The sequence below is a fragment of the Caenorhabditis remanei genome, chromosome III (genome assembly GCF_010183535.1).
Source record: "Caenorhabditis remanei strain PX506 chromosome III, whole genome shotgun sequence".
NCBI lineage: Eukaryota > Metazoa > Nematoda > Chromadorea > Rhabditida > Rhabditidae > Caenorhabditis > Caenorhabditis remanei.
In genome coordinates, this window is record NC_071330.1 from 6,532,568 (window position 1) to 6,545,194 (window position 12,627).

General features: G+C 35.3%; 3 protein-coding genes across 3 annotated transcripts; all 3 read right to left on the reverse strand.

Annotated features, from left to right (window-relative positions):
- Positions 1-4,520: 4,520 nt before the first annotated feature.
- On the reverse strand, positions 4,521-6,623 carry GCK72_009489 (uncharacterized protein; the record flags this gene model as incomplete). Its single annotated transcript, XM_003112836.2, has 8 exons — positions 4,521-4,676; positions 4,720-4,917; positions 4,971-5,236; positions 5,372-5,488; positions 5,543-5,642; positions 5,932-6,147; positions 6,195-6,336; positions 6,490-6,623. The coding sequence occupies 8 exons, from the start codon at positions 6,621-6,623 to the stop codon at positions 4,521-4,523; spliced, it is 1,329 nt and encodes a 442-aa protein (XP_003112884.2).
- Positions 6,624-6,872: 249 nt separating this feature from the next.
- Positions 6,873-9,269, reverse strand: GCK72_009490 (uncharacterized protein; the record flags this gene model as incomplete). Its single annotated transcript, XM_003112911.2, has 8 exons — positions 6,873-7,029; positions 7,127-7,575; positions 7,620-7,866; positions 7,913-7,987; positions 8,036-8,170; positions 8,462-8,539; positions 8,736-8,845; positions 9,153-9,269. The coding sequence occupies 8 exons, from the start codon at positions 9,267-9,269 to the stop codon at positions 6,873-6,875; spliced, it is 1,368 nt and encodes a 455-aa protein (XP_003112959.2).
- A 1,196-nt stretch (positions 9,270-10,465) lies between these two features.
- Positions 10,466-12,219, reverse strand: GCK72_009491 (uncharacterized protein; the record flags this gene model as incomplete). Its single annotated transcript, XM_003112980.2, has 8 exons — positions 10,466-10,586; positions 10,639-11,081; positions 11,127-11,235; positions 11,282-11,365; positions 11,414-11,541; positions 11,586-11,731; positions 11,784-11,932; positions 12,005-12,219. The coding sequence occupies 8 exons, from the start codon at positions 12,217-12,219 to the stop codon at positions 10,466-10,468; spliced, it is 1,395 nt and encodes a 464-aa protein (XP_003113028.2).
- Positions 12,220-12,627: the final 408 nt, after the last annotated feature.

The following is a 12,627-nucleotide window of genomic DNA, read 5'->3' on the forward strand; positions in this document are numbered from 1 at the left end:
GGAGAGATAGAAAATAGTAAAAATTGAAAAATTGAAAAGTGGATGGTTTAGAAAGTGAAAATGACGGTTTCGGGTCCTGAGTTTCCATTTTTCCCGCCAGTGGACCCCAGCGTGAACGAGCCGCAGAATTTGATCTTTGATCTACCCATTGACAAAATAGCGATACATTTTCTGTGCGAGACCATTTTTACCCATTTTTACTAATTGAATGATATTCAAGTAGAATGATTACGGTAGCACACCCACAACTTTTCTATTTCGCCTTATTTTTTATCACCATCATACTCGATCTAATCCAAAAATCATATTTTCACCCTCACTACTGAAAATCGAGTTTCCCAATTTTGTTGACAAGTCAGCTCTAATTAATATGTTTCGCCGTATTTTAAGACATATCCAAAACACGAAAACTTGAAACATATAGACAGAACTCATGCTTTTTCAATTTTTTCTTTTTTTTGAACACGCCTCACCTCTCAAAAATCAGCTGCGGAACTATTAGAGCATCATCATTGTGACGACAACGTTTCTCTTGAAAACTTATCATTCTGGGCAGATTTTAGATTAAGAATTTAGTCAACTTCTGATCTCAATTTCTATTTGAGTGTTTCATTGTTAGTCTCTTTTTAAATACTCGTATTCAACGAATCGTTGATCGAAACACAGGCATGTCTCAACTTGATACACACAGAATAACTTGCGTGTTGGAATATTTGCAAGATGTTTGAATAATGTGTCTGGAAATTTATAAAAGATATCAGTCTATTCGTGGAGAGAGTCAAGTTTCACTAGCTTGGTTTTTTATAAGTGCACAAATATTGAGAGTCTAGACATGATGAAACTTGAGGACTGCATCGTCTGGAATTCGAATGATCACGAAGAGAAAAAGATACAGAAAAAGAAGGAAGGGGAACATTTTATCCCATTTTTTAGTATTTGGATTAAAAATAACAGATTAATTGGGACTTAAAAACCAGATGGAACTTGGAAAGCAAAGAAAGTAGAAAAAGAAAAGCTACTGAAGAAAGACTATTATTTAAAGTGTGCTCCACCGTAATAGACAAAAATAACAAGAGAAGGGAGAGACGCAGAGAAAAGATCCAAGAGAGAATAGAATTCGAAAAAAACTCCATTTGCAAAGTCGTTGTAATTGGGTTATTTGTATCTTTTTGAATTTCTGGAAATCCAGTCAGAAAAGTTCAAAAAGGGCATGGATACAAGTCGAGAATCTGCATCTACTCTAAATTCTTTTCTTTTCAAGAGATTACAAAATTCATGTGAATTTAGATAAAATGTACTTAAAACACTGAATGACAGCTGAAACTAAAATAACATTATAAAACATATTTAATTCTCCATCTAGACATTTTTCTCTGAATTCCAAAGTTTCAGAACATTTGAGACCACAAAAAACGCAGGGTGTTTCCGGGGATTTTTGATGTCTTTTCCCTCCCCCAAATTCAATTTTCAGTTATTTTTACCTGAATATCAGCTTATCCGGACATGAATTGTTTTCCATCTTTTCAGTGTTCCTTCCGTTTGTTTTGATGCTTGACACCCTCAAACGTCATTCTTCTGCAGTGCCACCGTGTATCTCCTTATTTTCAGTATTTTCAGAAGTTGCTGTCAACAGATACACATAATTTATTGTTGACAAACAACGTTTTCATGCAGTCTGATCGTTTGAAATCTCTCATTCTTCATAAATAACTACTCATAGATTGGAATCATGAAGGTGAGAACGGGTGTCTAGACTCTGTCGGCCCCCGAAATAAGATTGCAGCTGATAACCCGATTGTCTCAAATATTCGAGTGTCTCGCCATCTAGACAGAAGATCAAAGTACTGTTTTTTGGGTGTCTACAGACTACAGGACACGAGGAATTTCCAAGTGTTTCTGTGCACACACCCAGACTCATATAGAAGGAGATAGAGGGGGGACAGACATCAACATTCTCTTCACAATGTAAATATTTTTGTCTGGAACTGCTAATTCAGTGTGTGACACTACTACATGAACACAGACAAGGAACATTGTCTCAATGTGACGGAGATCTTTTTCCAAAAAAAAGAATACTGTCTATTGGATACTGAAATTTTGAAAGAAAGGGAAGAAAGAGAACAGCAATCGAAATTGGTGAAAGGGGAAATTCAGAAAAACCTAGACAGTCCATAATTTTTTTAAAGTCATTTTCCTTCTCACCAATTTGTACATGCACTTACGATTTCTCAAAAACTACCTAAAAATTGAAGTTAGGAGATATCCGAATGAGTAAAAAATTAGACCCCATTCGGTTGTATCGAAATCCGATTATTCAGATTTCATTTTGAATTCAATAGAAAATATTAGATAAAAAGAATAAATAAAGATGGAAAAGGAAGAGAACATTGACTTTTTCAACACTCGATAAACAGAAAATACATCGTGAATATTCGTACCAGTTCCATAGTTTTGCATGTTGTATGTCTGCGAAAATGGAATATCGACAACGAATTTAAGTCCCTTGTGCAATTTGTTTGCATCATGTTCAAAAACGAGAATCAAAGGGAAATTTTTGGAGGGAGAAAAGCAATGAAGACGTAACAGAACGGCAAAAAGTACAGTTTTATCTAATGGATTCAACAAAAAACAACATAAAGAGCTAGAAGGAAAATTGAAAAAATATCCAAATTATGAAATTCGAGGAAAGAAAGATGTTGAGATTTCAATGTGAATAGAGATGGTTTCTGACTTGTAGCAAGTTTAAGAGAGTATCGGAGTGCATAATATGGTTCAGTTGACACTTGATCCGAGAGCATTGCTGACAGTTTTCGGGCATTTTTGGAGTATCTGAAGAAGAAATTTGATGGTTTTTGTAGTTTTATGTATTAGAAGAGAATATACAGTAACGAACAATGAGAAGGCGATTTCACTGTTTTCAGTGGAGTTATCGAACTCGTTCAACCAAGGGAAGACAGAAAACAAAAACTTCCAAAGATTTTGAATTACGAAACTTTCTTTTTAAGAATTCGTTATTTCAAAGACTTCATATATAAGGGTTCGTAGCTTTCAATCATAAAAAAAATGATCTCAACCTGATTAACCTCGTTTTTTCTAACCTCACTCTGTGCGTAATTAGACAGTTTCACTGACAACAGTTCAGATTACTTTTTGAGTTTCATTATTTTCTCAAATCAATTCAAATTCTAGTCTCACTCTTGATTTTCTTCATGTAAGCTCCATAATTCTTTCTCAGGTATTTTTGGGCCACTTTGCCCACGAAATGGGCCATGTGGCCCACCAAATGGGCAGTATGGCCCGCCCTACGCGGGCCATCATGCCCATACTCTGGGCCACATGGCCCATTTCGTGGGCAAAGTGCCGAAATTGGGTTCACCGCGCAGCATTCAGCTCCCTTTTTTCTTTCCCATTAATCACAATAATTAACAAGATTACACATTTTTGTACTTTTCTACTATTTATTTGTCAAATTCAAACACAAAACAATTATTTCAATAATTATGGAAAGTAATAGGATAATATAAGCTGAAATTGGTCAAACTAGAATATGGAACATAGGGATACAGGAAAAGGAAATAATTTTTCGTGAAAACTACAAATATACAAATTACAACAAAAAATTCAGAGTAAATGCAAAAAATTAAAGATAGAAGAAAATGAGCAGTTGGAGAGCGTAGTTGGTGATGATTCTTGTGTTGTTGAAATCATTTTTTGTTCAGCTGAAATTTCACCAAAAGTAAACAAAAACAAATAAAAAATACTGTCTTACCTGTTAAGTCGAGTTTAGATTTGTTTCATTTTCTGTGCGAAAAAAGTAGAATTATATAAAAGGACGATAAAATTGACAAAGAAACGAAATAAATAAGAAAAATCGTGGCGAAAAATCAGAGTGCGCAGTAGAGCGCGATTTCTCAACTTGTGCCCACTCTGTGCCCATGCTGCGCCCATTCATCCTCACCAAGCGCCCAACCTGTGCCCACATCCACCAAGTATTTCCTAACTCTCAACCTGTGGCCCAACCTGCGCCCAACCTGTGCCCACTGGGCCATGTGGCCCTTTTTGTAGGCACTGTGCCCTATTCACGGGCCACATGGCCCAATTGAAAGTTTCGTTGCCCCACCCTTGCCCAAAAATACCTGAGTTAATATTTAATTTTAAAAAATTCGTGGTACGAGAACTTTTTGTTGATTCATTCATATCTATGAGAAAGTTTTTTGTTTACCGGAAAGACGTTTTCCGGAAATTCGACTTCAATCAAATCAACTATAACCTTTGAAACAGGAAGTAACAACAGAGATATCAATAGAAAAAATCAATTTGCATAACGTTTCGAAAGTGAACTCTGGTCACAGGTATGTGTGCTTATATCTATGTGTTTTGGTCTTTTGGTCTCTTTCGAATGAAAGTAACCACAATCATCGTGTGCGTGCCGGAAATATGAATACATTTTGGTTGTTGGGAGGGTGCGAGGAATTGAATGAGGGATCAAAGTAAAAAATTATATATTCTTTTTAAAAATCTTACTCTGGTTTCAATGCCTCTTTGACTGCTCCATAAACCTTATCCACTGTCAAATCCAATTTGTCCAACACTGTTGCCATTCCGAATCTTTGAGCTCTCTTTGCATTGATCTTTTGATCTGCGAACAGTGGCATCAACACTGCTGGAATTCCTGCCTGGAATCAATGAAATTATGCATGAAGCTTTCTGTCAACTGACCTGAGCAGCTTCCAAAAATGAGTTGTATCCTCCATGAGCAATCATTAATTTCATTTTTGGATGTCTCATTATGTCTTTTTGTGGAAGCCATTTCACTAAATGCAAGTTATCATATTTCTCAGCTCCAGCCACTGATTTCTCCATTCTCCATAAAATAGTGTAAGTTTTCAGTTTTCCGAATGCACCGAGGAACGAGTTCTGGAAAAATTAGGATTTTCGAATGTATTTTCTAAAAATGGCCTCTGACTTACAATCATTTGCGCTGGCATATTAGTAGTATTCGAAACTGTTCCCAATGAAAAAACAATCAATCCATCTGATGGTTTCTCAATTATTTCCTCTAACCACTTCTCCATAACTGCCTTTTTTCCCTTTCGAACTCCCAATTCTCCCGAAAATGCGATATGAACTGGAAGAGGACGAGGGAAATCAAGCATTCGATCTCCGTTTATGAGCAAAGAAGGCACCGTGCTCTTCGCCAAATCCCATAAATCCTCTTGATCGAGTCCGACGAATTCTGAAGAAGAGATCTCTCAACTTTTGAACTTTTGAATATTTTTTCAGTGTCTAGACATATATGTAAGTCTTTAAAATAATTGAATTCACAAGTCTAGAAATGTTTTCTTTTTCTCAATCTTCAATCGTCACCAACCTCTATAAAACAAGTTTTCATCGATAAGAAGGTTTTGAGGGAGATTCACAAAATCCAGTAATGATAAATGCCAGAGTGTGTTTTGAACTCTGTCAATGAATGATTGAGCGAAACCAGCTGAAAATGAATGAATAATTGAAAAAGGTTATGAAGTGAAGAGAGAGAAATCACCTGATGAAAGTGGATGTGGAATTGTTGATGGAATCGTTCGAAGACCAAGTTCGACTGCTGAGAAATCATAAATTGACGTTCCGTGGGTGATCCAGATAACCTGGAATGGAAAACTAGATTTCTTTCAGTGTAAGCAAATCTCAATAAAAACTATAAAATTCCTTCAAAAGTACATTTTGTTCGTCTTTTCTAAAGCCAAATGATCAGTTTTGAAAATCTCTTTTCTAACCTTGACCTGTTGTGAAAGAAACCCGAACGTCCCTCAAAAGAACACGATTGAAAGTATTGCAATTTGTTTGGATAAGAATCTTTTTCTGAATTCGCCTTCTTCAGAGAAAAAATGTGTACTATTTGAAAAGGATCGCTATCTTTTTCTCTTCTTCACTCACTCTTTTCACATTCATTTTCTTCGCAATCGCAAGAGGACACAAGTCATGAAAATGAGCAATTGCCACATCGAAACCATCTTTTCGGAAGTCTTCATACACTTTTTCATCGTGTCGAAGCATCTGTTCACATGCCTCTACTCGCATATCCTTGAATTCTTGGCCTGTCCACCAGAGGTCATGAGCGTCCCCCGATTCGAACATCATCGATTGAAATACCTGGGATAAGAGTTGGATAAATACGGAGAGGAAATCTGGAAGCATACTTTCAGTCCTTCAGTTTTCAATGTATCCGTAAAATGAATAGGAATTCTGTACTCAGTGACACCTTCTGGAAGTTTGTTATTTCCCGTGTCAAGCATGGCCATTTCCATTTGAGTCCACATCTTTACATCGTGTCCCAGATATCTGAAATCAAAGTTTTAGAATGATGGAACATGTTGAACCAAGTAAGAATCAGAAGGTCTCTGCCAAGAAGTGCATCTAAAGTGGCATGACTGATTCTATGAAGTTTCTTTGCATAATACGTCTCCCTTTTCTCCTCATTCTTTCTCTTCTTACCTAAGTGTTTCAGCCAATCTGTAGTTGAAAAGAACATGAGAATTCGTAAATCCGGGTACAATTTGAAGAATCCGAAGAGAAATCGAAGGCGTGATTATTGAGAAAAGAAGAAGAAATGTAGTAGGATACAACATTGTAAACCTGAACTGTGACATTGAACGATGGATTGAATGAGTCGATGATAAAAGAAGAAGAGTACAAAAGAGATTGATCTGCAGAGAAAAGGAGATGAAGAAGATAATGGGTCGAATGATCGGTGGTATGAGAGAAAGAAAAACATAAAAAATATCATTCTTTATTGATTATTTTCCATTCATTTCAGTGTTTTTGTTCAGAAAAAAACACCCGTAAATAAAAGAAGAATCAAGTTGTTTTTCTCAGTGTTATGGCGTTGGAAACGAAACAGAATATGATTGAGTTGCTGTTGTTTCGAAACGTTTTCTCTTCATACTCTTCATCCATAACTTCAGTTTATTCGGTTTCTTTCCAGCAGCAATCATTTTGTCTTCCTCTTTTTTCAAATATGAAATCTCTTCCATTCTGAAAAATACATTTAGTTTCGAATTCTATAACCTTTTCTCCAAAAAATCTATAAAATAATTCAGAATAATCTCGTTTTTGAAGTTGAAAAACCTACTGAGCAGCACTTCCAAAATGATATTTCAAACTTCTCGTGTCATCAGAATCCAACGGTTTCACAGATCTTCCATAAAAAACATCTGGTTTAACTTCTGGTAATTGATCATATGCATCATCCACTGAGGTCAATCCAATAGCGAGATTTCGATCAATCAAAAGATTACAATCGAAATCATCTGCGTCTTCTCCGAATGGATTCAACAACTCCATTGCAACTTTCAACCATCCCATATAGAAGATGAACTCAATAATTGTCATGAATGGAATATAAAGATCCACTTCAGTTTTGTTGTGAGCATCAGCGGAAATGAAGAATTGACGTGTGAAAACACAGAGAAAAAAGTATGTATGAACAGCCATATTGACAAGTTGTGGATACATTAAAGGGATTGGAACCCAGTCATACATTGATACAGTTGTCAGAGCACTTCTGAATTTACTGATTTCCTGGAATAGTTTAGGGTTTCAAAGTTTCAAATGGCATGTTGTACCTGTGCAATTGCATTCCTTGAATTGTCTCCATCTATACTTTTTTCTGCTTTCGCAACATTCAACAACTCAAGAGCCCAATTGAAACTGACCCAATATTTCTGATATCTTGATTTGATTGCATTGAATTTCTCCAGTTCGTGAGGCAACATGATTCCAGCTTGAGCAACTGCTTCAAGTGTTGGAAAACGACGTCGAACGCCAACGTGTATGTCACGGAAAACGAGGCATTGGGAGAGAACACAGTATCTGTAAAATAAATGTTTTTTGTATTCTTAAATCCGGAGCTAAGCACCTGATAATATTTCTCCGAATCTGTCTTGCTCTATCATCTTTTCCTCGAACATAAGCGGATACAAACAGAGCAATGCTAGAAGTTTTGAATATTCATTTAACTGAGAAAATACGAAAAACCAACTTGTCAATATTTCCGAGACTTGTGTACAATTTGAGCCATCTTCGAATAATTATGTTACAAAAGAATCCTAGTACGAAGTTGAGTGGGAGATATCCCATTCGAGCATCACAGTATTCTCCAAATCTTTCGAAAAGACTGAAAATTTTATTAAGATTTTCACAATAACTGTTATATGAAGAAAGAGAAACAGTTGAATAATATTTACTCATTTTCAGTTTCATAACCATAAAAACAAATTCTCCACCATACGGTTTCAGTCATAAATATGTTTTATTACTTGCTTTTTATGATATTTATGCTCTCTCCCTTCACAATTCTTATCTATTGAATCAGTTATTTTCAAAGTTCGTATCAACTGTTCACACATTCCAAAGAGACCCCTATTATTAGAATTCCAGCCATCTTCCATTCCATGATAACACTCACTCTTTTTGACTTCCTGTCAGTGCGAATCGGTAGATTAATGAAACAAATGTGTAGGCACATATCCAAACAATCAATTCTCTGTAATCAAGACGTCACTTATCGAGAATTTAATTTAATGATCTGTGAAAGACTTTTTAATGATTGAACCGATAAAAAATAATGATAAAACACGAATGACTCGTGATCTTTTTAATGATCTCTATTATTTCCAATTCATTTTTCTGATTATTTTTTAATTATTTCTTGGGAGGAGTAAAAAATAGCATCAACTCACTTGTAAACAGCCTCCCATAAAGACCCACGCCATTTGAATATCATTCGAATTATCATCAAACTTTTCGATGTTGCCAAATCATAATTGTAGTTGTAAGAGAGTTCTTTTCTCTGGAAATGTGTGAACAATTGAGTTTTTTGTGTTGAAATTTCAGAAAAAGAAAGAGTTTCAGTTGAAAATTGCTTGACCTGAAAGTTTGGCAACGAACTTCAGATTGCGAGATAGTTTTAGGGGTTTTCAGATTTTTTTGAAGAACAACTAGTTGCTCCCAAACGCCTTCCTAATGTTTTTCATTTTCCATTAACAACGTGAAAGTTGTTTTGGTAGATCTTTTAGACCTGGCAATATTGTAGTTGTGCTTGATGAATAAAATGGAAAAAAGGAGATCCGACCATGCATAATGAGAGAAATTCTCACCTTGAAAATATCAGGAATTTCAAAAGGCCAATCAGCGAAATCGAATATCTTCGGAGGTTTAACGGGCATATCATCAGGTTCACCAACTCCATCGGATGGGTTATTGTTGTTACTCATGACTTCAATCAATTTTCGAAATAAAAACAACTCAAAAAAAAGTGAGTATTGGTTGTGATTATGCCCCTCCTTTTATAAGACTTACTCTTATCACCTTCTTATCACGCCCCTCCTTTTTTCCCACCACTGTTGTTAATATCACAGCTCTCTTATTCCTTTGTCTCTCTTTCTATTCTAGTCCTCGGAAGTTGTCCTGGAAAAAAGTATCGGACTTTTAGACTGAAGAATTCTCTATTTAACGTCATCTAATCCTTTTTCGTTACGATAGCTATGAGCACAGATCTAGACGGTTCAATAAATTCTAGTTTTCATTTTTCTTGATTTTACTTTATTCCTTTCATATATTTTATTTTTATTTGAGAACTTCATTTGAAAAGTTCATAATCTATTTTCTTTAGAATGAATGTTTTTGGTTCAAAAGTAGTAAGCTTCTTAAGCTTAAGTTGGAGACTATTCACACTTTATAATCGTCTTATAAAACTAATTACCATTCAAATGTCTCAATGTTTTTGATATTTGACTGAAAAAGTACAAAGTTGCCATGACTGAAATTTATATGAATACTTTGGTTTAGACATTTCTATTTCTCGAATTCGGTGGAATCTCACTCGCTTTCAGTTGCTCCGATGGTTCGTTTTCTATCATTCGGAAAATGATCTCTTCGTCTTTCTTGTTTCCCTTCTTAAATACAATTGATAATATCTCTCCTGATGTCGTTAACCTTTCGAACTTCCGGATATTTTTATTACTTTCTATACATAATAACTTTTATTTGCTCTTATCTTCATTCTGTCCACCCACTTCCATTCTTGTGATGTCATTCGAGATTCTCAACAAAATTTTATACTTCTTTGAAAATGCGAAGTTTCACAGACAGTTCAGATTTTCTTTCTCTCCATCATTTCTTCTTGTTATCACAAAGGCAAGGGGATTATTGCTCTATTTTTAGACCTCGAGTGTGCAAAATTCCGGAAAAGAACAGGTAATCGATCAGCTTATAGGTGTGTGACAAAACGGTACCACCGAACGGATGAGTGAGTGTTGTTTCGTGTCAAAAATTAGTTTTAAAAGTTTCAATTCATACTGGAAAAATTTACCAAAATCATGTTAAATTGCTATAAAAAGGTGGTTACAATAGGCGAAAAATAGAGATCGACATTGATCACTGTTAGGGCATCTTCAGAAAATGAGTGTTTTCAAATATATTCGTCTCGCTTCCACAATATTTCGGCTCTCTGCTTCAAGATTCGAAACGTTTCAAGATTACGGTTTTCATCGATTGGATTCATTGACGTTTCGAAAAGTTTTTTAATGAGTCTGAAAAATAACAGTTTTTAAATATTATAGAAAAGGTAATAAAGAAACTTACTCAGAAATTGGATGGAAACCGACGTAGAAGTTGGTCAAAAGACGATGTGCAACAGTTAAAATCGACAACTTCTCATCTACCGTACATTCTACATCATTATTCCATGTTAAAAGTACCATTTCGATATATGGTCGAATGAGGTATGGATCATATACGATCTTACGGTAGTTTGCATTCTGTATGAACTTTTTCCACCAATAGAATAAGTTTTTAGAGTAAACTTCCGCGTCTCGTCTTTGAGAGAACGCACTAATTAAATTCTCGATATCCTGCACTCCTGGTTTCATGTAATCAATGTAATCAGAGATGTTAAGAAAAGAAGACGCTTCTCTCGCACTTCTGTCCACGTCTTTGAAACTCTTTTCTAAATAATCTTCGAGACTTTTCTGCTCTACACACGAATCACAGTGGCATTTGAAACCGGAAACATTTGCGAGAAACTCCTGAAATCAGACAGTGTTTCGAATGGAGCTATGCTCAGATCTCACTTCTCTTTGTTTGAGTGAATGTTGATTGTAGGTGACGCCGTAACTGTCCACGAGTTCTTCTCCAGATTTCACTCCCCGGCTGACGAAAATGAATGTGTTGCGGACGAAACTGAAATCTAGTTGTGTTTTTTCGTTTTAGTTGAAAGATAACTCACAATCCGAAGACGTTCGGGGTGCATGAGTGATTGAATATTGAGGAGATCGGGAAAAGTCCTGTGCCAATAGGAACATCTTCATCTCTGAACAAAAAAGTATTCGCTAGGAAATGTTTTTTTTTGGAAGCTTACTTTTTTTCTATCTGTTCAATGCTATAAATAGTGTGAGCATTTTTTGCACACCGTTCTGTCATAATTCGCAGTGCCTTAGTGAATGTTATTAACCTACTTGGTTCTTCAAGCCGTCCCCAATTCGCATCCTGAAAGTAACAATGACTCACTAAATCAATTCGATAACACTAACCGCTTCCAGTAATTTTACTATTTTTACGATAGCTTCTTGAACAATTTTCGTCTTGAAACTATCTTCAATTCCCAAAAATGGTTTTAGCTGATAAACAGATTGTACATCTTTAGTCGATAATGTTTTTGATAAACCTCTTGGAACTTCTGTAGATAGAAAAATATTTTTAACTTGTTTGAAGAAATCTAGGATACCTACCTGGTTCATCAGACGTTACAAGATTAGTAATTTCCGCGAATGGGTACGAGAAAACAAGATGAGCAGCAAGTTTAAAGATACCAAGAGAGTCGAATTCTCCACACGCAATCTCACTGGGCTCATTAAATTTTTCGCAGCTTTGGCAGTATCTATAATTTTAATATTCTGTAACACCTATTTCAACTTTATTCAGTGTAAAACCGAGCTAAAAAGAAACTCACACAAATCCGTCATTTCCGAGTAATTTCAAACACCGATAACAGCATCTTGAATCCACATTGACTGTTATACCTTCTTCAATGCATACAACAGTTCCTAGCGGGATGTCTTCTATAGCTTTAATGAATCTTCCTCTTTTTTCATCCCAATCAATTGTCACTTTATCACACAACTCTGGATAATTAGCATTGGGTTTGAAGGACGACACACTAACCATTCTGAAGATTGAAGTTTTGAAAAGAATACATATTTTAATAACAATAATAGAACGCTTGTAGAAAATACATTTTAAAAACGGGTCAACTTTGTTACAAGCATGTTTCTTGAAAAGACATTAGACGGGTCGGCTGAAATAAAAAGCGTTACTTTGCGATTATACCGCTTTAAATCGCAGATTTGTCAAAACCGGGGCTGGATCGAAGAAAAATTAAGCCTTTTTCGTATTCAGAAACACATGTTTCAATTTTTTTTTTGAAAATTTTGAAACTTCTTATTGGAAATGTTCATATTTCAGGAAAAAGATTTACCATCAGTTTTTGCCGAAAAAATTAGATAGACTTAAAGTTATTTTTATTATTAAAGTAAAATCAAGATAAATAGTTATGAAACAGAATTCATCAATGTA